At 37.8% G+C, this 27,683-nt stretch overlaps 2 protein-coding genes across 3 annotated transcripts in view; both read left to right on the forward strand.

Annotated features, from left to right (window-relative positions):
• Positions 1–13,891, forward strand: part of myo3b (myosin IIIB) — a 71,229-nt gene extending 57,338 nt beyond the window's left edge. Inside the window, exons 33-36 of one of the 2 annotated variants that reach the window (XM_028435985.1) lie at positions 4,875–4,975; positions 5,356–5,402; positions 5,781–5,934; positions 13,743–13,891. In XM_028435985.1, the coding sequence (XP_028291786.1) occupies positions 4,875–4,975; positions 5,356–5,402; positions 5,781–5,913 (281 nt within the window). In that variant the 3' untranslated portion in view covers positions 5,914–5,934; positions 13,743–13,891. Of the gene's footprint in view, positions 1–4,874; positions 4,976–5,355; positions 5,403–5,780; positions 5,935–13,742 lie in introns of those variants that run through there. The other variant, XM_028435986.1, reaches the window with a different exon arrangement.
• Positions 13,892–16,638: 2,747 nt separating this feature from the next.
• sp5a (Sp5 transcription factor a) lies at positions 16,639–20,093 on the forward strand. Its single transcript, XM_028436300.1, has 2 exons — positions 16,639–17,033; positions 17,511–20,093. Exons 1-2 carry the CDS (start codon positions 16,983–16,985, stop codon positions 18,603–18,605), a joined length of 1,146 nt encoding a protein of 381 aa, XP_028292101.1. The 5' UTR covers positions 16,639–16,982; the 3' UTR covers positions 18,606–20,093.
• The last annotated feature ends 7,590 nt before the right edge of the window (positions 20,094–27,683 follow it).

The raw sequence follows: 27,683 nt of genomic DNA on the forward strand, positions 1-27,683 counted from the left end.
TCCTCCTGGGCTGGCTGGGATCAAATGACAGAGATTTCCCAAATAGAGGCAGAGACATGGGAGGTCTGACCCATCCTCTGATCTACTACATGCTGCTACTGCTGCAGGTCAGAATGAAAAGGCTGAACCTCTTTTTAAGATCTGCAGGGCTTGATAAAAGCAGCTGAGAGATGTCAGGCAAACACTTATTGTAAACTGATCCAAAATAAAACTGCTTCATGTCTTCAATCATATTTCTGAGTATTAAAACTGGAATATTAAAAACAAACTGAACAAGAGCACTCAGAGAGCGCAAATCAACATCAAGCGCCAAATATCCTCTTTGCCAAATATTCAGTTATCTTGATCAATGACTTTTCACACTTTATAGACGTGTAGGAAATTTATATCCCCCTGAAAAACTATACAGTGGCTCCAAATGTATTGGCACCCCATTTCTTTCTAAAAATCGCGATGAAATCCGCTGGATCCAATCAAGATCAATCAGTTACAAATTGAGATATGAATTTTTGAAATTTCACCAATGAGAAATAGGGACTGTGAGAAATCAGTGTATTGATCCAGATTTCCTCCAAAATCTAATGGAATCTTCCATGGTGTAATGTCTATCTTTGGTTTAAATTTTATAAAAATCTGTTGTAAACTTTTGAATAAATCCGGCTAAAAGACAAACAAACACATAAATACATGCTGGTAAATGTATTACCTCCTTGGCAGATGTAATAATCTATAAATAAGCTGGGATAGTCTTACATCAAAACAAGTCTATGAAGCTAGGGATTAAAGCTCGAGGTGGACGCCATAGGTTTGCGCGTAGAAGTTGATGGAAATTGGCTATTAATGTTTTATTTGTAAAAAGGTTTATTGTGAGCAAAGAACAATAAAGATTGAATCCAATAGTCAAGGAGAACTGGCTTCAGTTCTAAGTTGTAGTAGGGAAATCCTAACATATGTAAAATACTAGACGATGGGCAACAGCGGTCAATAAATGTACTGTGCATAGACTAAGTGTGTATAGAACATAAATGTAGCATCAATAAATTACTGTTAATTACCGGTAGCAGCAATTAGGAGTAATTAATTGTATTATTGAATATACTGTTGCCAACTTTAACTTGCTACAATTAATAATGAATATTATTATATTAGTTTGAGTTTAAGATCAATTGAAAATTTTGCCTTCTACATTTAAGTAATCCCTGATGAGCAGTGGCTGCGCTTCTGTGCAGGGCCTGGGAAATATTTGTGGTTTAAGGGCCAATCCATCAGTGTGGGGCAGATGGTGCTGTTCATTCTGCCAGTCAGACGGTTGACCCTCCAGCTACAAGCACACCCCTTAACGTTTATCCAGAAGTGGAAAATTCCGAACCTTTTCAATGACATTATTATTTATTAATAATGGTAAAATAAAGAAATAGTAATAAATAATTTTTAAAATAGTGGAGTCTGTTCTGCACTATCCTTTTAACCATATTGATCAAAGGACATTGATAATATAGCATTTCTACACACCTAGAAGAACAGCAATGCAAAGTGTCAACATTTTATATACGTAGTGTGCTCAGGCATTGACTGAATGTTATCTTTTACAGGCAGTTTCTCCAGCACATCAGAAACATCCAAAAAAAGCTCAAATACTCACAGCACTCCTGTTATGGACAGTTGACACCTTGAAGGCATTAGAGAGATAAGATTCACCATAAAAGTTGGCTAATATCTCTGAGCTGACAGGAACTTTCTGGGCATTTACAAAGTGTGATTTGGGTAAACTGATGCTGGTTTGAATAAGATCAAGGAATGCCGAGGGAAGATTGAAGGGGTGGCCAGGGAACTGCTCTTTGATGTATAGGATTGAGATGTGGTGAGATCTGTTCAAAGTCAGTACAAAGTGATGTTAAGATGGAATGAGCAAATGCTGCTTTAGTCAAGGTTGAGAGGCAGGTGTAGCAAGACATTTTGAGCGAATGTCTTTTCTGACACGAAACGCAAAGGACGACAAGGAACCCTTTTCCAATATTGAATATGGATATTTCAAAATGCATAAGTTACCCAATAAAAACCTAAACATATCATAGAATGAACATTGTTGGAACCAAATTGTCCTAAAAGTAATTGTTTTTGTAAAAATAAATTCTGTTTTCAAGCATCAGACAAACCTGACTCCAGAATGTCTAGCCTGTGTTTAAACTGATTTATGTGAGCATATTGAAACTGTAGAAGCACCAACAGCTTTAAACTATTTTCAAGAAATCAGACACAGCTTACGTTTGTGTCGTCAGTCAAAACATTTTTGTCTGCTGTTGTACAGATCTGCTTAGTCAGCTCCTGGTTCATGTGTGAAAGGTGAAAATGTATTTTTTACAGGCTGATAAAAGGATGCCATCGCCGTTTTAAAGAGGTTTTGCCCTATAACGTCTATACATCACATTCCACTTACCGTACTTACAGACTATCAAGGTAACAGCAAACACACCTCAAAAACCAGACACCAATAAACCCTTACTTATTGACTTCATGATAAAATAGCAGATAATTGAGTTTAGTCTGGGTTTTGAAGAATGCTATAGTCATCTTAATTGCAAAAGTGTGTGTGACTTTGAATTGGGTTGTATCTTTGGTATAAATTACAATAAAGTTTGATTTGATTCAGTACACAATAATTAATTAGTCTCTTAATTTGGATTTTGGAACAAATGTCATTTTTGTAATTGGTTTTGTGAATGTAAATCAGAAAATCTACTAATTAGTGCTAATATGGGGAGTGGTTGCCTAGTGGTTAAAGAGCAACTACACCCCTGCCACTAGGAGGGAAATTCAAAAAAAATGCCTTGCTTATGGGCTTCACTGCTGTGGTAGTAAGACTGTCAGCTCACACCGCTGTGTGCAGAGACAGATGGTAATACACATGATAGCGAGTTCATAAGCTAAAATGTGTCACTACAACTACAGTAGTATGCAGAGTTTCTGAGAAATTTATGTTTATGTATCATTCTTTTGAAATGCAAAAAAATACCGAACTAATCTTTTGCTATGGTATACTCCCGGTGGTCATTCATAAACGTCAATGTAAATAAGTCCCGCCTTCGTCCTACAGACCCCTATACAAATATAAAATTGCGCTGTGATCGCCCAGCCAATAGGCTTCGACTTCCTGTTGCGGATACTGTTAATCAAAGTGAATGCGGAACTGTGCAAGGAAACAAGGCCTTGCGTCACAGCAGCAAACAGGTATCACTCTGGAACTCTCCAAAACTCCAAAGCTTCTACTAAAAACAAAAGAAAAGTCCAGGTACAAAGCTAGCCAACCTCCTCTTTGTTTACATGTGTCTTTGAGTAGGCTATATGTGTGCCACAGGCATGTTTAATTTTTTATGCTGAGATGCTAAGGGAAGAGTTTTTTTTTTTTTTAATTGTAATGTTATATGTTATAGAATATGTAGTCATGTGATTTCTTAATCAGAAAATTTAAGGTATTGTGAAGTTGCTGTGTCACTTTTGCTTAAACCTGGGTTAAAGCTTGAAATGTTGAATGACAGCCTCATTTACTTTTTATTTTGGGATTGTTCTATGCATTTTTAACTCGTGAGGACAATCACAGCAATAAAGTTTGCACTTTTGACAATATATCTGATGTCTTGCTGTCATTTTAAGTGCATTAAAAAAAAAAAAATAGAAAATCAAATTGAAATTCGTATTTTTCTTTAAAAAATCTGAGATTTTTTTTTTTTTTAGGCAAAATCACCCAGTCCTAGTTTGGAATAATTCCAAAAGGGCATTGTGAACTCAAACCAAGTGAAATCAAGAGTTATGAGCTGTTCTCTACCTGTTTGTGTGAGTCCAGAACTATCACGTAATAAAAGTAGCCTCAGATTTAAAGTCTTGCGAAATGCTGTATCTATGTAATTGCAGCACAGACAATTTACAGAAGAGAAACAGATGTTTTTGGTTCTTTTAGGAATGTTAAAGAAAGGGTTAACCACACTTTTTATTTATCTAATTGTAATTTAAGGTTACACAACCTTAGAAATACTTTAAAACCATAAATGTCAATGATTTGTTCTGTATTTGTTTATGATCTTAAGAATGAGGTAATGTGTGATATGTTTGTATGCCATTTTGGAAAACTTGATCTTGGTAGTTTCCTTCTCTTTTTTTCTTGTTGCTTTAGAGTTCATTGTATCTGGATTCATTGTAACTTTGGTTTCAACCACAAGTGAAAACTGCTCCACCTAAATATGTGGCTTTCGAGTTGCGTACACATGAACCCAGCTGCTGGTTTGGAACTGGTTTCCAAACCAGCAGCTGCTCTGACTGCAGAGTGTAGTCCAAAATGAAAGCACAGGAGGTGTAAATAATAATGATTTAAGAGGGAGTCACAGGTACTTTTTCCACACTGGGACAGGTTGGTTTGGACAGCTCTCATTTACCTCTGTACTGTAAATGAAGTTGTCATTTTTAAAGCAGTGTTTTTTTCGACACAGCGAGTCTGAAACTAACGTTGGTTTGATGATTGTAAGACATCCATGAGACAAACAAGCAGACTGCTACTCAAATTATGACTTAGAACAAACCAGTTTTGTCTCTGCCTACAAATATTGTCACTCTTTGAAAGTTTGCACATCATCTGATGAACACCTGTGAGGGAAGATGGGATTAAGTGAGGATTCTGACTAATATTAAACTGTTATTGAGTCATTTCATTAATTGATTACATAATCTCCATGAAGTTGTGTTTTTCTGTGACTCACGGATTAAAAAAACTCAAAGGCAGAATGTGTTTTCTGCTGCTGTCGTCATCGCTACTACGGGGTTGGTGCTTGTTGTTTTTTTTCCCGCTTGCTTGGACGCCTGCCTTCACTTTTTCTCTGTTGCAGGTCCAGTGATGAAGCTGCAGCAGAGAGCTCCTCGCCGGCGGGGCCACCAGCCCAAGCTGCTGAACAGCCCCGAAGACAGCCTATACTACAACCAGCTCAATGTGAGTTCAAAGTGCTGATAAAGGCCTTTGTCTGACTTTGGTTCCACATGATAATACAATTAAACCTACCTGTGCCAGACCCTGCAGCCCCACCCCCACGCTGCTGTGCCTTTTGTCTTGAACATGTGCTTATGCTCTTTATGTGTTGCTTTCATGTCAGGATGTCTGCCTTCACGGTGAATAATTGATGTGGTTTATCAAAGCTGAGCAAGATGCATGCTTCATCAGACTCACTTGAGCCCTTTGATCAGAAAAAAAAATTATGCTGTGACTTCTGATATTATCAGCATCTGCTCGTATTCAACACAAAATCACTTTGAATTAAAAATTAATGACTCTCTGCTCATCTTTTGACTGTGTGCTCTTGGCCCTTTCCTCAGAGAACTCTGGATTACCAGGGGAGCAAGAGGAAGCCGAGAAAACTTGGGTAAATAACTGCATTCCTAGTTACAGCAACTCTAAACAGAGCAGGCCCTTTGTGGAATAGGAGAATCCAGAAATGGAGTTGTTGTTTTTTAATAATGTAAATGGAGAGCTGAAAATAGTAGGCTTTTTTAAAGAGATGCACTGCGTCATTAGAGAGAGAGAAAGAGAGACGCGGGGGCATATTAAGCCTTTGTCAGCATGCATATTCTAAACATTGCAGCTATTATTTTTTGTTTGTATATTTAAAAACATCCTATTGCCTTTTTGTTGTATCTGCTGCGTTATTTATCTAAATCTGTAGGTTTTTACACACTTTGGCTGTGTGGTCTGCATTCCTTTGGAACTTATTTCCACTATCATGTCTTCTTACTCATCCCAGGCAAATCAAAGTGCTGGATGGAGAGGATGAGTACTACAAATTACTGTCAACTGTGGAGTCAATCCCTGAAGAAGAGTGTACAACCAACCCCCCTCACACCCTTTCCAGTGGGCCTCTTGTCAGTCAGGGCTGAGCCTTACAACCAAGTCAGCCGGTAAGACAGACGCTTCAGAGGCTCAGACAGACACTCCAAAGAGCATCACCAGAGTTATACGCACTTTGGCATATGGAAAAGTATCAGCGGTACAGAACAAGCTAACTTTACATGCAATGCCTTTTTCACCTAAAGGAATAATGGCAGTTTCTTACTGTCTGCATCAATTCATGGGTTTAATGACAATAATTTTAATGAGACTGGTTGAATTTTTCATGTGCACAATCCAACAATTTGTAGTTCTTGACATTGCAGTCCAATTTAAATGATTGTTTTAATGGTTTGACAGCTTTCTTGAGGCTAAAATCCTCTAATTAAATAAACAACAACTCACAAACCTTGTGCAGATGTTCCATCAATAAACAAATTAATGACCACAAACAAAGCAGGAAGAATCTACCATCATGTAGTGTACCGCAAGGGCCTTAATACATTTATTTTTGCAGAGTCGTAATAAAACCCATGGATAAAAACACTTTCATGTGATTTTAAATCTCCAGACAACAGATCACTTTGTCGTTTTCACCCAACGTGCACATCTAGAACGTTTGGTGTTTCCCTGAATGAGTTGAATCTTCCACGTTTTCAAGCTCAACAGTATTAGCCTGACACTGAAACATCCACTCACTCTCGGCTTTTGGTCTTTTGCTTATGTCGGATCTAAAGACAAATCCTTGTGAAACCCAAAACTTGGACGAATTCTCCCACAGCGAGTTGCTGGTAGATAGAAGGGCTTTGTGCTGTCTGACTGCTGGAAACACCACATTTAGCTTCACACAGGCAAAGCCAGGCCCCACTTAGAATTTCATCCTAAATGCAGGAATTTTCTTTTAAGATTTCATGTGTTGGAAATACAAGGTTGGTGAGTTGATTTGTAGAGGAGTTTTTTTTTTCTTCTTTTCAATTTGCATATCATTTACTGCATCTCCCTTTGTTGACACCCGAGGGCCTGAGAGGAGATTTTGATCTTAATAGGAAGAGTAGGGTGGTATGACTGAGGATCTTATCCTCCCTATACTCAGCGGGGAAAACATTAGAGCGCTGCCTTGATAGTGAGACTGGCTACATTTAGGTTAAAGCTCGCAGCAGTCCTGGTGGGTTTAAAGGGGCCAAAGTGTTCGTCAAATCTTCAGTTGATTGATCTTATGGTCAGACATGGTTTGAGACTCTGAGGACTGACTCATTACCTTAACATCATGTTCCATGCACTATAATTATCCTGATTTATCAAGTTAGCTACAAAATCTGATGCTTTCCTATCAGTTCTGTCACTGTTGAAACTTGTAAGTGAAATTCAGGGTGATTGATGCTTATGACTCCATCGCTTTAAGTAAATGTTGACACAAAAAACAACACAGATGAAAAAAGGCTCCAGTTAACCTTTCGAGTATAAGAAAATAATTAAAATAAAACAATAATCAATATTAACAGCCACTGAATGAGAAAATAAAGAGTGAGTGGACATTTAGAGGATAATGCAATATGGGGAATGCTATGGCATGGCGGAGGTGTGTGCTCTAGTGAGTTCTTTCTGAGTTAGTAATGCATTCATATATTGAGGGGGTCTAGACTGGAGCAGGTTGCCCCTGTTATAGGGGATGACCACTCCTCCCTCGGACAACTGCCATCTTAGCAGTAGGGTTGGTGTCTGGGATTCTTTGGGACTACACTGGTATAAGTCATTCAATGCTTTAAGCACCGCCTCTGGCGGTAAGCCGGGATGAAATAGAACGAAAGTTAAGAATGTAACTACGGTTCTATGAATCTCGAATGACCGCCAGAGCGTCATGTCACTCAGAATTCTTGTGTTCCTGAGAGAAGATTCTGTAATAAACGAACCTCGGGTGACACCGGAACTTATTACCATTCTTGGGTCACCCAGGGGTCACAGGTTGCATAGTTGGTATGCATACTCGAACTGCGCATGCACGAAGGGAACATTCGGTGCTTTAAGCTCCGCCTCTGGCGTAATTCGGGATCAGAGAATCGTAATTACATTCGTAACTTTTGTTTTCTGTTCCCAAAAATCAGAATCAGAATCAGAATGCTTTATTTGCCAGGTACAGTTTAGAACAATACTAGGAATTTGACTTGGTAGTTGCAGCGAAAGAACACACATCAACACACCGGAACAGCCATTTGCGGCGCCCCATGTTTAGGTGAAAAAGGGATGAACAACAGGAGGATGTTTGTATGTTTGATGATTCACGTAAGTAATAAATTGTTCAAAAATGCCTTTATTATAAATTGTTAGACAATATATTGTTGTATTTAGTATAAAAATTTTAGAAATTACTTTATTTTGGATTTCTTTAACAACTCAATAGAACAAGAAGCTGCCCTTTTTCACATTACTGTAGTGTTTAGCACAGAGATTTCAAAGCAGGATAGTCTCCACTACTGGAACTGTTATAATGTGTCTTCACACTTAGTTCAGAAGCATTTCACCTCCGGTCGCAGCCACACATTCTGCAATAATTAAAGTCCTCGTTCATTACTCCCTAGCTCGGATCTTTGGTTCCTCTGAAGAGCAGTCTGAAATAGGTCACCCCAGCACCCTGTAGTGCATCTTAAAAGTACACTGAATCAATTAAGTGTGATCATGCTCCCTTGATTATTTTGGCCCTGTTTTACTACAGAGCGGAATTTCAAATAAGCTCCCTAGTTTGAATAACAAGGTTGGACTGTGGTGACAAATGGTGCTGGAGTGGGCGTTTCTCTCCATGTTTTTCTCTGCCAAATTAACTCCCTGGCTGATTGCCTGATTTAGCATGAGAGGAGGTGAGCAGAGGTGTGTGTGTATGTGTAATTGCCTTGGATTGCCGATTATGCACTGCAAAAGGCAAATGTTATGAAATGTCATCATTCCAGTATAAGATGCTTTGACCTAATGAATGTAATAAATAAAAAATTTACATAATTTTAACTAAAAAAAGACCTTGCGCCATTGAAGGATCCATCAAATTTCATTGCCACAAATTCCTATCTTGGTTCATAATTGACCAATCTTTGTGAAATTTGACTTAGTTATGTCAGGTTGATTCCTTAATTACTCCACTGAGTTTCATCTGTGATTGGATCCAGAATGCGCATTTCATCGCAATTTTTTCGGAAAAAGGCGGGTGCCCATGACCTTCTGTAACATTATTAATGGGGGAATAGAAATTTATGTCCCCATTAATTTCAAATTTCTACAAGCCTTTAAAGTATTATTCATAATGGTACCTGAGGTTTGCCCTCCCTGAGTGCTCTATTTAAGAAAATAAATAAATAAATTGCGTGAATACAGCTTTGTAAACCTCATTAAACTTGACAACATCTGTTGTACAGGTGAAGTATGGTAATGCTGACACTTTAGTTATTAGCGTCTACTCTCGTTTATCATAGTGAGGCAAAGGCAAACCAGCTTCTAACATTATATAAACTTTTACTGTTATATTGGTATGTCCTTACTAAATGATGAAAAGCTTTTATTTATGAAAGACGTATGCACATATTTTCACCTAATAATAATGTTTCACTTCAAAGAGAGGACACGATGAGGACAACATTGTTCTGTTTCTATATCCTATGAGTTCAAAGGGAGAATTTCAATGCATATTATGCAGAGCCCTTTTAAAAAACTGTTCAGTACAGTTTATGTGCTTTTGATTGCGAGATGTCTTGTATTATCACCACACTAAACTATTTAATCACACAAGATTGTAACCATTTTGTTTTGAAGGCTGCAATAAAGTAACCAAAGGGTTTCCAAATAGTTTTTGAAACTACAATTAGAAAAGCATTATGTTAAAGCGGTTCCAGTGGCTTTTTTGCTGGCTAATAATTGAAAGGGGGGTGCCAAAAAGGGAAGATGTAGGTGGAGGACATTTCCTAAAAGGTGCATTTAAAAAGAAACCGGTGAAGCTGGGTGAAGACACACAAAGTATGAGGCAGGGAGGAAGAGAGAGATAAAAGAGTCTGTTGAGTACATACATCAAAGGTCCCTTAATGACAAGGGATGCCATTAGGGTTACAGTGGCTTTTGTTTCAGCTTCCTCTCACCTGCAGTTTGTGGAGGGCTCTCCATGCACTGTTTTGTTGTTACCATTTTGCATGGTTATAAAATGCATGTATGCAAGACACAAGAGGGTTTTTTCAGCCTGCCATGCTGGGAGGTGACTGCTGTTTGAATCCAAATTACAGTCTTCCTTTCATTTGCAAAACATGCATGTAACGGTGCCTTTTCCTCTCCCTGTGAAAAGACTCCCATTGAACATTGGAGACTATGGAAAAGCTGTTATCCTGGATGCCATGAAATTTATTGACTTAAAACTTTTCTTGGTGCCTCCGGTGTTGGAATAGGATTTGACAAATTAGAGCGTGAAATTGTGATTAGCCTCTCCCTGTTTCGGAGACAGAGTGAGGGTTTAGCATGGCCAAAGGTGTGACCTGTTTAGTTTTGCTCCAGCATTGCTTTCCCAGATGGTTGGACCAGCTGCCATTGGGTAAATGATGGACTGGTAATGGTGCTTAAATAACCATTATCTTGTTTTAGTTTAATAAACAAAAAAATATTTCAAGAAGCTTGTTTATATGCAGGGAGGAGGTGAAAAGATTTACCTGGTGTTTAAAAGATTAATGTGTTGAAGGCGTTCCAACTGAAAAATTGAGAAGAGCTTTCTAGTAGATGTATAACAAGTTAAGTGGGTTGTACACATAAAGATAATCGGGCTGTTTTTGTCCCATTTGTCCCCCTTCCCAACCAAAGACAGCAAATGCCAGATTATCTTATGTTTTATGAGAATATGTGTGTGTTAAGAGTGAATTTGTCTTGGTAATCGACTCCCAAACGGGTCGGGTCGACACTCGTAAATAACAAACCTGTTCAATATTTATGACCAAAGCAACTCGTGTGTGGGAGAAGCCGACGACTCCTGTAATTTGTGTTCTAAAATGGAATGTGACAATTAAGAATCAAGCTGACTGAGAAACATGTAATGCTGCGTTCCAGGCAACTTGGAACTTGGAAATTCCAATCTCTGAGTTCAACTGAGGTCAGTGGCAGCACGTTGAAAAATTTCAAACACGCTGACCGATATATCAGATTTTTTTCATGACATTACCGAGGAGAAGCTCTGATTTTAGGTGGTGTTCCAAGTTACTTTTTCAAGTAAAAAGTTGGAAAATACTGTGTTCTGAAGGGCAAATTCACTAAAGGTTTAGGGATATTAAAACGTGTGCAAACATCACTCCAAGCCAAGTCACACAAACCCCAGGGAATCAGGGGTGCGCAGCTGCTGCACGTCGCAATGCATCCTCAATCCATTTAACGCGTTTTCCTCTAATGAATATGTATAGTAGCTCACAAGGGGAATGAAAAAATGGGAGAAGGATATGCAAATAGATTAATGCAGTGGGCGCAATGTAATTCATCAAATCTGGAACTGTTTGCTGTGATTGTTTTAGCACAGGAAAATAGTACGACTGACAAGCAGGTACAAACACACACGCAGAGATCCGCTGCAGTAAATGTTGACACAAAACACAGCAGAGATGGAGAAAAAGGCTCCAGTTAACCTTTCTAGTATAAGAAAATAATTCAAATAAAACAATAGTCAATATTAACATTCACTGAATGAGAAAAACGCACAGCTCCAGTGAGCTTCTGTGTCTTTCTCTCCATGTGTTGATCGTCAAACTCTTGTGTCGCGTTGATGTCAGGCCAGAATCAGCTGATCAGATGCGTAATTTACACAGTGATGGTGCAATGTTCACATATGATAGTGTGTGTGACAGCGCTGGTCAGTAGATCATCTTCAAATGGTGCAGACTGAGTGACAGACTGTGTTGCCGCATTAACTCGGATCAATGGCAGATCAATAGGACGGTTTCTGTTCAAATCTGCCTATTTTTCATGGACTGATCAGAGCAAAGTTACAGGATCTGACGGAGCAGCCACATTTAGTGGGAAAATATAATTAGGTTTTAAAGTTGTTTAAAGTTTTCTACATTAAATGTTTGTGCAGCAGACAGAGAAGTCCATCTGCCTTCAATTTAATTTCCTCAAATGTCTGTGTGCTTTTGTGCACTCACCTCTCCACATTGAACGAGCAAAACGCTTCTGCACACGCACTAATCATTGCTGCAGTCTTAGTGAATTCCTCGCGGCAGATGAGGAAACTGCATCACCAAAGGATTTAGGGACACACTTGGTTTACTACCCTTTATTTCAGATCTTAGTGAATCTTCCCCCGAGTTGCTTAGAACGGAGAATTACATCATGTTGTTAGATATTGTTTGATTACACTAAATTTCTGGCTTGGAGCAAGATTTATGAATGGACAGAATGGTCACACAGATTTTTTTTCTTTCTTTATCTTTGGTGTCTGTAACAGATAAAATATCTATTCAGATCTAGAAAATAGTTCTGTGTGTCCCCAGCTTTATAGGTCTTATTAGTGGTGACCAATAAATGGGATGTGGTCAGATTTGTTCTTCGGCACAATCCTATCTTGGCTTTTAAGCAAGTGTCAAAATGCACCTCTTGTCCTCACGGGGAACAGCTGATCAGCTGTCATATTTGGTAAGTTTGAGGAATTATTTCATCACATAGAGTATTCAGCAGGTAAATTATGTATTTTACACACAACTACATGCTTAGTCTGTGCCCTTGAGCTGCTGAAGTCTATTATCTAGACGAGAGTGCCATTAATTCAAATTCAAGGCTTAGCTTTTCTGAGATTTTACAGGTTCTCTGTAGGTTTTCCCATGTAATGATTGGGTAACCTGTTTAGATTTAGCAGTGATGAACTCTTACGGTAGCATTTGCAACAGATTACCCTGCGTTGAGTAAACTCTGAAAGGTTTTACACTTTAATTTTGGAAAAATAGATGGATAAATGAGGGATAACGTCCTCTTCAAAACTGACAGTGTTTTAGTTTAGTCTTGAGTTCCAAGCTAAAAAGTATCTGTAATATTCAGTCTATCCTGGCTGATGTTGGGAACAAGGCAGCATATGGATATGTCTTTGTTTTCTTCTGAGAGCACGTGGGTCTACAACCATTTTTTATGATTGTAGTGGATGTTTTCCTCCGTAAAGGTGTATTATTGCTCCCAGGGCGGACTGAGAGAAGGTAAAACAACCTGTCCCACCTCACATAACCCCGAGGCAACACTGGACCTTATCCAGAATTTGCAGTTAACTGTTGAATATGCAGAGAATCTCAGCGTCATATGCTCAGAAGAGTGGGAGAGAAGAAAGAGTTGTATCACATTGCAGGGAAAATTAGTGAGACCAAAGTTGGACTTTCTGTGTGTTGGAGGCTGCGAACAATGGCAGCTTTCTGTCAGACAGCGACTTCAAAGGTCTGCTGAGTGACTGCTCTGAGTTATACTTTGTTGTAGATCACTGAGGAAATTCACAGATGTTTTCTCATATGAGACACCATTATAGTGGCTCAAGTACCCAGTAGCCTCAAGCTCCTCTCCCTCTGTCTCCCCATGCTCTCCCAAGCTCTGTCTCTCTCACACTGGCACCCTAACTCCCTCACACCATCACCAAAGCTTTTATATCTCTTCTATGAGACAGATATGAAACCCTTGCTACATATATTACACATTGAATATTAAGCTAAGTTTGCATTGACCATCACGTGCTACAGTTGTCAAAAGTAGGCACTGTTACACATCCTCTCAGACTTTGTGATTTAATATAAATTGGATTCAAATTGTTCTACGAAACTAAAACCTAAATCATGTGGTATTATCAGAGATGTAAAATGTTTAGTATTCAGTAAAACTCATGTCTTTTGTTTCTTTCCCACAGATCGCCTTCTTCGTCTGGACCAAAAATCGACAACTCATTTGAAATCCCTGTAACATTGTTATTTATTTCTAGAGAGTCATTGTTTTATATATGTTTAATAAATTAAGTTTGATGTTTCATCTTCATCTATAAATGTTTTGTGACTTTAAAAAGACAGCTGACGAGCCGTCATATTTGGTCAGGCTGCGTTTTGGTGATGGGACGAATATAAAAGGAACAACATGCTTAGAAGATAGACTGTTGCAATGCCAACAAGCAGTCACTGCAAAAGTGTTTCCAACCGTCGCCTGACGTCACATTAAAACGTGCTGCACTAGAGAGGAGAATGAGAGATCTTCCCTCTGACTCCAATGCATGTTTCACCTCTGGAAGTCTTGGTGGGATTTACTGTCTCCATATATTTGGCATTTTCTTGCCTTATGCTTTGGTGTATTATCAAAGAGAAGCACACGACGCATCTCTATTAAAGTTAAGTTGGGGTTGCTGATTGCTTCAGTTAGCGGTTGTTATGGGATTATATCAGTCAGTGCTACATGAAGTAAATCTATTAATAATGATCTCACAAATGTTGGTGAAAACATGTTGTTTACATATTTTGGACCATTAGGTTCAGCATGGTGGTCTAGTGGTTAGCATGTCTGCATCACAGTAAGAAGGTCTTGGGTTCTTTTTGTGTGCAGTTTGCATGTTCTCCCCGCATTTCTGTGAGATTTCTCTGTTTCTGTGTTTTCCGCCATTCAAAAAGATGCAAAATCTAAATTACCTTAGGAGTGAATAGTCTTAGCCTGTCTAGTGCCTGTTAAGAACTGGAGATGGGCACAGGTTGGAACTTGAATAGACTATTTAGTTCTTTTTACCTCCGTCAAGGAGGTTGTAATTTCACCTGTGTTTATGTATTTGTTTGTTTGTTCATAGGTTTACATCAAAAGTACTTAGCAGATTAAGACAAAATCTTCAGGGATCCGGGTCAATATACTGAATATGGATCAGTTTTAAAATTAAAATAAAAATCCCTTCTATCGTTAGCAAAATTTTAAAAATGCATATCTCGGTTTGAAATTGGTCAATCTTTATGAAATTTGACTCAGTTATGTCGTTGTTTCCTAAATTACCGCATTGAGTTTCATCCAGATCGGATGTGGATTGCTGGAAATGATGGAAAATATGTTATTGTGCATTTTTAAAGCAAAAAAAACATAACAATTCAACTCAGATTTTCCAGTCTGCAGTGGTCAGTAACAGTCCAAAGCAGTCACAGGAAGGAGAGATCTGTTGACAGAGCAGTCAATGCTTTTTAATGCATGGGGGAGACATATACAGACCCTTTCCAAAAAGTTAGAATATCAAGGAAAAAATGTTTAATTTCTATAATTCCATTCAAAAAGTTAAACTTTCATAGATTATAGATGCAGGGCCCACAATTGAAACGATTTCAAGTATTTGTTTATTTTTACATCATTTGGGCTTCCAGCTCATAAAACCCACAAAGACAGGATTTTAAAAAATTAGAATATTGTGAATAAATCACCATTCATGTTTCAGTTTTTGCAGAAAAAAAAAGAGAAGAATAAGGACTGGGCTGTTGGCCAGTGGTTCAAGGTTCATATAATCTATGAAAGTTTAACTATTTGAATGGAATTATGGAAATTAAACATTTTTTCCATGATATTCATATTTTTTGGAAAGGGTCTGTAATCCTTGAGTCCAACAGAGAAAGAAGTTAGCCATGGTTGCTGTAAGTAATTACAAACAGTTTTTTTTTTTTTAATATTACATGTTAAAATAAAGTTTTAAGTGTGTTTAAATGTGTAAAGTAGGCTCAATCATGTACATTGAGGAACATCAGACATGGTGCATGGCATCACTCGATGTAAACAAGATTCATCTCCACTAGATGAATCAGTCAACTGTGTGAGTACATCATCCAGTAGCCAAAGTTGGAGGTTAACATGGCTCCAGTTCAACCCAGCAGGACTCCCCCTTTCCCTCATGACTATGTGTAAAGCCGTGGGAGAGGACTGGGAACATTAATCCCTTCAAAGGAACAGATCTAATTCAAAATCTGTTGTGAGGACAGTGATTGTTTCTGCTGGAAACCCTGATGAAGATCAGAGGGTTGAGCTACAATTTCCAATTCCCAGACTTTTACACAAAACTTTGTAATTGTACTAATTAATAAATGCTTCTTTATTAAGAACTTTTCCTCTAGCTTTTCTCCCAGCGTGCATCAGTGTTTAACATTGAAATTAACAATGTTTTTTTTTTCTTTTTTCTGAGTTTATTATGAGTTATAGACTCAGGACACATAGATGAGACATCACACACCCTGTTTGTTGTGTGATTGAAAACAAAGTGTCTTTGTCATTTACATGATATTTTCAGGCGGTGAGTTTTAAAACTAAAATTTGATATCAAACCGTTCAGCGAGGGTCCGATAAGACTGTAGATGAAGCGAATGGAGGAAAATGTGTGTGTTTTTTTTTTTAATAATTCAGAGAGGGCATAATGAAGTGCTGTGTTGTAGTTCAAAGACACAACAAAGGAAATTTTAATTCAAATTAGAAATGTAAAACAGATTCTTGTGAGATGAGAAGTTTGTGTTGAGTCATGATTTGGGCTCTTTTCCTCCATCAAACAGGCAAAGCTCTTAGAGATCTCCAGAGATAACAATGTCACATTGTCACACAGGGTTCTGCTACAAATCCTTAATTACAAAAAGGGGATCAGATGACTACAGCATCCAATACGGGAGTCTCCAGGCGGCATGGGGGTCTTTGATCAAGAAAATCCAATTATTTGTGTATATACATTTCCCACATAGTGATTACTTCATTAATTGTCCCGCCTTTATCTCCTCCCTTCCCAGCCCCCTTAATAATCAGCTCCTTTATCCAGACCAACAAACACACCATAGGAGCTTTGTGGATTCAAAGGATTTGCTTTCCCCTCTCAAAGAGCCGCCATTCTTTGATGATTGGGCAGCGGCGAACTTCAAAGTAATAAATCTTATTTCTGACTGGCTGGCGGCGGCCCACCAAAGTCCTTATCAAATGCTAAAGAAGTGATCCTCACTTCCCAGATACAGCCTGGATACATCGGAGAGAGCAGCAGCAGCGGAGGGAAGACCTGCTCCGGGAGACATTTTACTACCAAATGTACACATTTATCATCTGAATTAGAGGCTTTTTTTTTTATTTTATTTTTTAATTCGGGCTTCACTGAAGGTGGAGGACGGGAGCCATGGCAGCAGTGGCGGTGCTCCGGAATGAAACACTGCAGGCTTTTCTCCAGGTTTGTGCGCAAAGTTTCTCCTCAATTAATCCACTTTTATATTTTTGGACAAATTAGCGGATATTAGTGTGAGGCACGTGCACGCTTGAACTTTTTTTTAGTGTCAAGAATTATCCAAAAAATAAATAAAAGATTATTAACTTAAGTTTCAATCCAAAACTAAAAGTTTTACTTTTAGAATTAATAAATTAGTGTTGTTTGAACACTTTACAGAACTTTGTGACGGAGAAGAAAAAAAAAGTTTTTGCAAAGGCTGAAAATATTTAATGTGATTAATAACGTGTCAGCTGTTGTTAGTTAGTGTTGTATGGGTGGATTTATGAAGTTAATTTTGTTGTGATGTGTAGTGTTTGCGTTCATTTGGAGTCAAACGATTGACATTAAGTGGCTAAATTAAAATGTTCCTGTGTTTTTAGAGCAATTGTTAAAGTTTGTTGTGTTTTGCATTGAATTGATTGATGTGTCTCTGTTTTCCAGGATCGCACTCCTAACTCTTCCCCTGAGAACTGTAAGCACTCCCCGCTGGCTCTCCTCGCTGCTACTTGTAACCGGATCGGACACCATCACCACCACCACCACCACCACGGCTCCAACCACACAGACTTCCTCCAGGTGCCCTACGACCCCACGCTGGGCTCTCCCTCGCGCTTGTTTCACCCGTGGACTAACGAGGGGAACCCCCCCAGCAACCTGAGCACCAGCAGCTCCTCTTTCGGACTACCCTCCAAGCCTCAGCTGTCCGCGCACCTCCAGACCTCGTTCAGCTCCCACCACGAACTTCCCCTCACCCCCCCTGCGGACCCTTCCTACCCCTATGACTTCTCCCCGGTGAAGATGTTGCCCTGCTCCATGCAGTCCACCTGTCCCCCTACGTACGTCCCTGCGGTCAGCTACGCGCCCCCCGCATCTATTCCCCCCGCGATGCCCACTTTTGTCCCAGGACCGTCCGGCCTAATGCACCAGCAGCAGAGACAGCTGTCCCCCAACCCGGGGGAGGACATCCCGTGGTGGAGCCTCCAGCAGGGGAACCACGTCGGCCACTCCTCCTCCCTGGGTCATGCGCACCGCTTCCAGCTACAGAGAGGTCTGGTCCTGGGTCACTCGGACTTTGCGCAGTACCAGACACAGATCGCCGCCCTGCTGCACACCAAGTCCCCCCTGGCCACAGCGCGCAGGTGCAGAAGGTGCAGGTGTCCGAACTGTCAGTCGTCCACGTCCAGCAGCGACGAGCCCGGTAAGAAGAAGCAGCACATCTGCCACATCCCGGGCTGCGGGAAAGTTTACGGGAAAACTTCTCACCTGAAGGCGCACCTGAGGTGGCACTCCGGGGAGAGGCCGTTCGTCTGCAACTGGCTGTTCTGCGGGAAAAGTTTCACCCGCTCGGACGAGCTGCAGAGACACCTGAGGACTCACACCGGGGAGAAGCGCTTTGTGTGCCCGGACTGTTGCAAGAGGTTCATGAGGAGCGACCACCTGGCAAAGCACGTGAAAACGCACCAGAACAAAAAGAGCAAGTGCCACGAAAAGACACTGGAACACGTGAAAAGAGAGGACACCAGGAGTATGTTGTAACCATCACAGAACCAGGACACACACAGTGCAATACAGACAATCCTGTATTATTATCTCACACATGCTTTTCCTCTTTTAATGGTTGACATCTCACACAAAACTTAACTATATTTGCTCTCAGTCTTTTCTGTACATAATCCAAAGCTTCACAAGGGACCATAAAGAAGTTGAGGATCACTGTCTATACACCATATAAAGCAAAACAAGTTTTCAACTTGTGATTTTAATCATTCTCTTCGGTGGAAGATCTCAGTCCCCTGTAAAGTATATATTTAATAGCTTTTGTTGAATGAAAGTGTCTGTTTCTCGCTCCATGTGGGGTGTTTTTAAAGCATGCTCTCAGATCTCCTATTGTTATTATTATTATTATGACCCAAATAAAAACTGTTTCTTCATGTCAGAACAAACTCATTTGAAATCCCTCAGTTATATGAGCGTGATGATCAAGGCTTTAAAACTAAGATGTTAGTGATTTGTAAGCTGTTAAGTTATGGTTGGTAAACTTTGACGCCCAATAAGTTAGTTTACTTTTTTTTTTAAAAAAATAAAAAACATTTTGAAATGAAAACCACAAATAATATTATTGTTTATGGCTGTTAGTATTTTAATTCCAGGTGTTCGTTCGGGGTAGAAAATAGGGCGGTTCAACCAAAATTGATATTTTTCTATAAAAAAAAGTATTTTCCAATAAGAGTCGACTTCACTGTTTTTCCTCTTTATTTCCCTTTAAAAGAAAAGCTGAATATTTGCAAGAAATAGGCTGTGCTTGATGCTTTTCAGAGAATCAAATGGAAAATGTTGATGCATTTTGTCAGTATTTGTGATACAAACTATTGCTCGTAATAGAATTAAAATCAGCCCAAACTGACTAAATTAAAAAAATAATAATGTTATTCAAAGTTTATTGCGTAAGAAAAGCAGAGAATTTCACAAATCCTGAAATACAATTTAAAAAAAAACGACACTTTATATGTTGGTATATATTCTCTTATGTTCTGTAATTTTTATAACAAATGCTCAGTTAATGCTTTTTTCTTTTGATTAGTCAGGTTTAGGAAGGTTGTAAAGTGATGCTCGGGTTCGTTCACTTTGGTCCTTTGGGCCGAGTTATGATAAATCAACATTTTTTGTAGTGCAACAGTTGATATTGATCACTATAGGTAAAATCAAATATGCCTTTGTTTGTTTTAATTCTTTAACTTTTACAAGACTTTTAAGTTCAGGTGAAATTTTACACCTGGCTTCTCTGTCATTTTGCTGATTCTGATTTTATTCTTGGGGACTTTACCTTCAAATTTATCTGGAGGTGACATTAATTTGTTTGTTTGTTTTTTTTAAAATTAATTTAATTATTTAAATTGTCTGAGTGTTAATGCAACCATGAGAGAAAGAGTTCAGGAAGAATAAATCTAAAACATGGATCAGCATCACTGTCAGTCAGTCTGTCTGCGTCTTCCTTTGGATCACTGACAGATGTCATAAGTTTTTATCATGGATTTTTTTTGTTGTTGTTGCTGTTGTTGTTGTTGTCTCGACAGCGCCCCCTTTAGTAAGCTGCAGTGGTTATCACCAGGAATTAAACAAAAAAAATTCACTAAAGAAATGTTCTGTGTTCTGTTTTGCTGTTACCATGCTTCTCTAGAATGATTACATCTAGTTTTGAAATTGAATTGAGCTCAGCAAAAATATTGCATTAACAACTTGAAATTACAAAATAGAATAATACAAATAAAATAAGTAAAAAAAAATATTGCAAAATGTTCCAAGTTTGAACCAAATAGTGACCAGGCATCAGCAAAATACTGTATCTACTCATTTCTGCATAATCATTGTCTTGTTTCATCCTCCAATCCGAAATTAAGATATTTCTGTTTTATTTGTTGTTGTTTTAGGTAAAATTTTCACATTCTTTTTTTATTTTTCATCAAAAATCTGCCTATTTGAGTTTTATGTTGTATTTATTGTTCGTAGCATTTGGGTCACACAGTCAATATTTACCTCTAAACTTCTGAATTTTTTTATCTGTTCCCCGAAAATTCTTCATAAATCCACCGTCCTGTTTTACATTACGTTTATTAAAAAAACAAAAGTAGCGCATACGATTGGACGTGACCATTTGATCTGTAAAGTCTTCATCCTAAATTTCTGATCCTATTATAAAACAAAGCCTAGGGATAGATGTGTTGAATGCACCCAGACGGACTCTTCACAAAGACTGGGCTTTGGCTCCATTGTTAAAGATACAGGAACAGTTCTCCAACCCAGCTGGGGGTCTTAATGCAAAACTGTTCACGCAAAGGACAAATATGAGCTTTTACAAATGGCTGTGACTAAGACAAGCTTCATTTGCATTATACGAGCACTGGTGTACCCACAGAAAAATATGCAGATGTAGTTTTATTTAATTGTTTTTTTTCTCATATTTACAAAAAACTAAAATATGTCACACAAAAAAGTCCAATAAATGTATTTTAGAGCCAATATGGGTTGTTTGTAACTTGTAAATTATACACATGAACATATATGACAAACATTGCGAGAATGAACTCTAGCTTTCGTGCATTTACTTCTTAATCTTTATTTATGACGGTAAATATCTCTTTATTCTGCGTACAGTATTTAGATGATCACTGCCTGCAACATGCACTCAAGTTCTCTGAACATACTTGGTCATTTTATTTATAGGTAATTTAGTCCTAACAGTATCCACTTTTACACTTGTGAGGCCATGTTGACTTAGTTTACAACTGTTACGTCACTGAAATGTATCTATAAGATGTATTTACAAAATATAGCATACAAGTTCAGGATAGTGGACAATAAATGCTTCTATGACTGAGCTATGAAACCCTGATTGAAGTTGGGTTCATCATTTTGGATGACGGAATATCAAAGTACACCGCTGAGTTCCCACCACCTCCCTCACCACATGTCTTCTTTAAAACCAAACCTCCTTCTTTTGGAAACCACTGGAGCCTGAAGGCTTTGTTATTTAAAGTAACAGTTCTTCCTCAAGTAAACTAGTGTATATCATTTTTACAGGATTTCGACTGTCACAGGTACTTTTATTATCATATGAAATATTTACATTTTAAAATGTACCAACTTGTTATTATGAAAAGCACAAAATCACCCATAAATTCATCCTAGCAGAAATCACAAATACTTCAGTACAGTCAGGGTATTACGTTTAAAATGGGCCTTTATTTTTCAGTAGTTTTAGCTTTTTAGCGTATATGACCATAAGTGCCTTCGTTTCAGCTTTATGATGGCTGTTAATTATGAAGTCACACAGAAGCTTTGGTTTGAATCGAGCCACGCCCCTTTTTGTTGTTTCTATCAACACGTTTAGTTTGTTTACTTCCTCAGTTAGAAATTGACCAGATGTTACAGTGTTTCACAAATGGTCTGTGATCAATGCTAACTCATTCCTAAGTCTGCCTCTTTAAAAAAAAAAAAAAAGGTCTAACTTATTACCACAATATTGGCGTCACACCTCGTACTAAAAAACTTTGCTTGTGCTTTGATACAAATAGCATGTCTACCTTATACTGAAGTATGCATGTACCAGTACAAGTAAAAGCTCAGGATTTTCATCTTTCAGGCAAAAGTCCTCGGCTGTTCCCCTTAAAATAGGTCTGCAAATCACTTTGGGTTCACCATCCATGAGTTTAGAACCCCTGTCCTGATATATCATTATAGGAAACATTACAATTTCAAACTATAGGCAACAGTAAGAAAAAAAATAAATAAAAATGTCTACCAATGTTGTGAACGTAGAGCTTCTTCTTTTGTCTCAAATAGGTTTGTTTGGATTTGTTTTCTTCTACATCTACATCAATAGAGCTGCATCAGCAGGAATGACCAATATTGGAGAGAAAAATGTTCTCCTCAAACAAGAAACACTTTGGACACATTTAGAATCAACGGGGGATATCAAGTCAGACCCCTATAGGGCCATTACAATGGCCTTTCTGACATTCAGCATGAAAAATAGAAACACCTTTTATTCTTTGCACTCAAACAACTTTGTTACTTTAAACATTTGTTATTTTGCGTTTCATGTTGTTTTTATGAGTTTTGAAGAATATTCCCATTTCTTTTTACCTTTTCATTCTTCAAAGGGACCAAAAAGAACTGGACTCACACACTGTCACTGCTCTGCATCACTTCCATCCATACATTCATTTTTGACTCAGTTGCTGCTTTTTTTTTTTTTTTTTTTCCCCTGCATAATTTATATGTTGCAAAAGAACAAAACACACTGAATGCATCATGGTGCATCCTGTTCAGTAGATCTAAAGTTGCATCTTCTCGGCCTTGTCATGGAACAAACTGTAAATCCAACAAAGCAAAACAAATCAGTGTCCTCTAAATCCTGCCTAAAATAGTCCTTCAAATGGCAGCAGATTTACTGTTTAAAGTGATTCAACTTACACTGAAGTTCTGTTGAGCATTAGTTAAACTTGTTGGTTTTTAATGGTCACAATAAAGACTTACATATAGCTTTAAAATTATTGATCTGGCCCATTTTCCTCAAATAAAATAGTATATCAATGTTGACATATGACCCTAAAATGAGCATTTCTTTCAAAAAAAAAAAAAAGATGTAAAGACAACTGCTCTGATTGTAACTGGGCTCATTTTGAGACATTTCCATTTTTATGAGAAAACTAACGGCCTGTACTTTTGGTCTGGTTAATTGGTTCTGTGGGAATGGGCATTGGGTACTTAAACCATGAAGAATTGTTTAATTGAATTTTTGACTTTGACATATTAAATGTAGACTTATAAAAGTGCTGTAATAGTAAGGACATTTCATGGTATTTCTGAATGAAACAACATCTCTTCAATATAGATTAGGGTCAGTCGGTCTCTTTCTGAGCTCTTTTTTACCTATCTGTGCACAGTGGATGAAATGTATGTTTGAAACTTTTTATGAGAACACTGTTGATCAAATGAATTATTAAATATATATAAGCTTTGTTAAAAAAAAATTGGAACACAACTGTTTAGGGTTTTATAAGCATCTCTAGTTTTTCTTGTCTGAGTTAAAAACAATGCATCTTAGTTACAGAAATCCTAAAACAAGGAGGTAATCAAATATAAGTATGATTGAGCAGTTTTGGTCCACATTAAAAAAAAAAAATATGAAGATAACAGGTGAAAATGTCAAATACACCAACTTTAAAGATGCAGGAATATCTTTATTTTTAATTTTAACAAACTCATTTTTATTAATCCAGCAGTAAATAAGACACATTTAGAATTATATTGTGCATAATTTAGGTACAAAAATTCTGTAGATTACTCAATGGCTGTAAAAAAAAAAAAAGATTTTTCCTGTCAAATAATCTTGTTTTTGATGAACCTGCTGTCACGGCAAATTTGCGGTTGACCTCATTTGGAGACATGATTTATTGCTCTGGTTGAATGATGGAGTCCAGGCGAGGCATTGATGATTTTATAAAAAAGGTTTATTATAAAACTAAATAAAAAGGAGTACAAAGATGGACAAAATTAGTGACCGCCCCGGGCGGACGTCCGATGACAGAGTGGCACAGTTCTAACTCATCACGTATATTCCCCCTCAGTCCCCCTCCATCCTCCCCCCAGGAGATAAAGAGGACAGAGGAGGTGAAAGAAGAGGGTGAAAAGAGACAGTTTCTTCTTTAGGTCAAAACAACCAGTTCTCTGGTATCTCCTGATTGTCGTGAGTGTTGGAGGTGTGTGCATGTATGGTGTTTGTGTGTATGAATGGATGTGTATTGGGTGTGTATGTGTGACTATGTGAGTGTGTGTAGGCATGTGAGTGAGTCATGCCTCTGTGTCTGAGGGATAAGATGTGTTTTGGGAAGCTGACCTCGAGAAGAGAGCAGAAAACATGAGACAGCAGAAATGAAAAGTCTCAACTTAAAGCCTTAAAAAGAATAAGGTCTATGAATAAATATGTTAATAAACATAACTAACAATTTTTGCCCTGACACTGCCCTGATCGAGGAAGGAGTGAACATTTTTTGGCATTAAATGTTTAAACTCTTAAGAGTAATGACATCTTTGGCCATTTAAATCCATATTAATTGAACAAAGAAACTCATCAGTTGCATTTTGAAGCATCTTCGAATTCCTTAACCAGGATCAGTCATCAATGGGACGGTTACGCTGGGACAAAGAACAGAAGCTGAACCTGCACCAAAGCCTGATAGATTCAACTTCTTCAAAAGTTGGAGTTATATGTGACTCAAGCACAGTCATTAGGGTCTGAACTCAGGCTGCTGTAATAATAATAATAATAATAATAATGCATTTTTTAAGGTCACTGCACAATCAAAGATAAGAACAAGATAAAAGCATACAAAGAATAGACAAAAAATAGACAAAGAACAATAAAATAAACAAAGCAAATATGGTGGACAATGATGGAAGAGCAGTTGATCGTAAACAGTTGTGATTGTAAACAGATGAGTTTAGTTTTGAACTGTAGTAAATCAAATAAATCATAATTAATGTGATACGAATCAATTTTTTTTTTTTAACAGTTGTTAAAGGCATTGTGTGTGTGTGTGTTAGTGTGTGTGTGTGTTATTGCTGCTGATGGTATCATAGTTACACCTGCTTGAATGAGATCAAACAGGGATTTCCACACAGCTCTGCATTAAGCTTCCATTCCTTAATCCTGTCTGCTGAGCTCCAGGTTCAGAGCCATGGCTCGTTTCTCACCACGTTTCTGTTTGTTGGTCTATGTGAATTTTAGAAAAGTGCATTTTGACTTTGGCTGATGGGAAACAGGAAATGTGTTTGCGTTATTATAGTATTGCAAACTTTCTCCACTTTGATGTGTGAGCTCATGAGAGCATTTAGAGCAGCAATGGGCAACTGATGGCTCGGGGGCCACATGTGGCCCTAGGTCAAATTTTGTGTGGCCCCCACGGTAAATCAATCAAACAATCAATCAATGTTTATTTATAAAAAGCGCTTTTCATACAAGAGACATAGCTCTAAGGGCTTTTACATAGTTTAAAATACACCCACCCAGTACAAACCTTGTCAACCACACACAGAAACACAAGTTAAAATAAGGACACTGGCTCATGGCTGGGGACAGAGGATCTAGGTAAGGAGACATTACAAGGAGCCGTCTGCACCAGGAGCAGGACACAGACCGTGGGCACAGGGCGCTGAGACAGAGCCCCCAGCACAGCAACATAGCAAAAGCTATTCACCATCACTGAGGGCCACGAGACAGACAGCACCACTGCAACCACGACCCATCACCTATAAACCATAAAAACAACATAAAAGATTAATCCTAGAACTTTAAAAACAACATCCAAAGTAACTATCTTAAAACTATAAAAACAACATAAAACGTAAACCTAAAACTATAAAACACCATAAAACATAATCCTAAAACTATAAAACAACATAAAACATTATCCTAAAACTATAAAACATAATCCTAAAACTATAAAACAACATAAAACATAATCCTAAAACTATAAAACAACATAAAACATAATCCTAAAACTATAAAACAACATAAAACATAATCCTAAAACTAAGATAAAACAACAGAAAACAGAAGCCGAAAAAGAGAAAAACAACAGGAAAACAGAAGCCGAAAACGAGAAAAACAACAGAAAACAGAAGCCGAAAAAGAGAACACAACATAAAACAGAAGCCGAAAACGAGAAAACAACAGAAAACAGAAGCCGAAAACTATAACACAACATAAAACATAATCCTAAAACTATAAAACAACATAAAACATAATCCTAAAACTATAAAAACAACATAAAACATAATCCTAAAACTATAAAAACAACATAAAACATAATCCTAAAACTATAAAAACAACATAAAACATAATCCTAAAACTATAACACAACATAAAACATAATCCTAAAACTATAAAACAACATAAAACATAATCCTAAAACTATAACAACAACATAAAACATAATCCTAAAACTATTAAACAACATAAAAGATAACAATAAAAACATGAAAGATTACAATCCTAAAATAAACAAACAATTAGCTAAAAGCTAATTTGAAAAGGTGGGTCTTGAGCCTTTTCTTAAAAACATGAACGTTCTCTGCAGCCCTGAGGTTCTCCGGCAGACTGTTCCACAGACGGGGGCCGTAAAACTGCAACGAATGCACAGAAAGACACCAAAACGAGCCGCAAAAATACACAAAATGACAACCAAAAAAACCCCCAAAACATAAGAATCTGAATAAAATACACATAATTACTCGTGGAAGACACTTAGAAGACAACTACAAAATAATACAGACAACAAAACTACACAAGAATGACTCCAAAACACAAAATGACTAATGAAACACTAAAGGGCAACAAAATTACACATTACTATTAAAAAAAACACAAGATGACTATAAAAACACAGAAAATATACAACACAAATACACAGATATCCTTCCAAAAACACAAACTGACAAAACATACAAAACAACAATGATAACACAAAAAAACAACAATATAAATACACAAAATCTTCCTGTCTTTCCTGTGTTGATGCTCAAAACTGACTTTATTCTAAATGCAGACATGGATGTTGATAATGTGGCCCTTGGATCAGACAATCACAGTTCTGTGGCCCCTGCTGTGATAGAAGTTGTTCATTCCTGGTTTAGAGCCTATTTGGAACTTGGTTCAAGTGTGAGAATATTTCCTGTCAGCCTTTGACAGACTGGCCTTAAGATCAGCTATAGGAAGCCTGGAAGATATAAGAGATGAATGAATGAATGAATGAATGAAAGTTGATTAAGATGGCTACCAACAGAGAAACAGCACTTGACCTTCAAGAAAAACTCACTGTAAACTGTTGATTTATATTAAAAACACAAGCCACACTTTTGCATTTAACATGATTAATTAAATAATAAACAAATAAGTACTATTTCTTCTCTCTCTATCATCTGCTGCACGAGGTCCTTGCCCCCTCTAGTGGACATTTTCCCTCTGTTATAAATCCAGATGTTCCTTTCTGTCTGTGTAATCTATTGTTTTGTTTCTGATCTGTCCCTCTCTGGTCATGCAGATATGTGTTG

Source organism: Gouania willdenowi, chromosome 21 (assembly GCF_900634775.1).
Source record: "Gouania willdenowi chromosome 21, fGouWil2.1, whole genome shotgun sequence".
NCBI lineage: Eukaryota > Metazoa > Chordata > Actinopteri > Blenniiformes > Gobiesocidae > Gouania > Gouania willdenowi.

What these genes read in the sequence shown, in the direction of transcription:
- sp5a (XM_028436300.1), top strand. Translation starts at nt 16,983, where the DNA reads ATGGCAGCAGTGGCGGTGCTCCGGAATGAAACACTGCAGGCTTTTCTC. An exon ending in CACTGCAGGCTTTTCTCCAG is followed by an intron (nt 17,034 to 17,510) that starts GTTTGTGCGCAA and finishes TCTGTTTTCCAG; the next exon opens with GATCGCACTCCTAACTCTTC.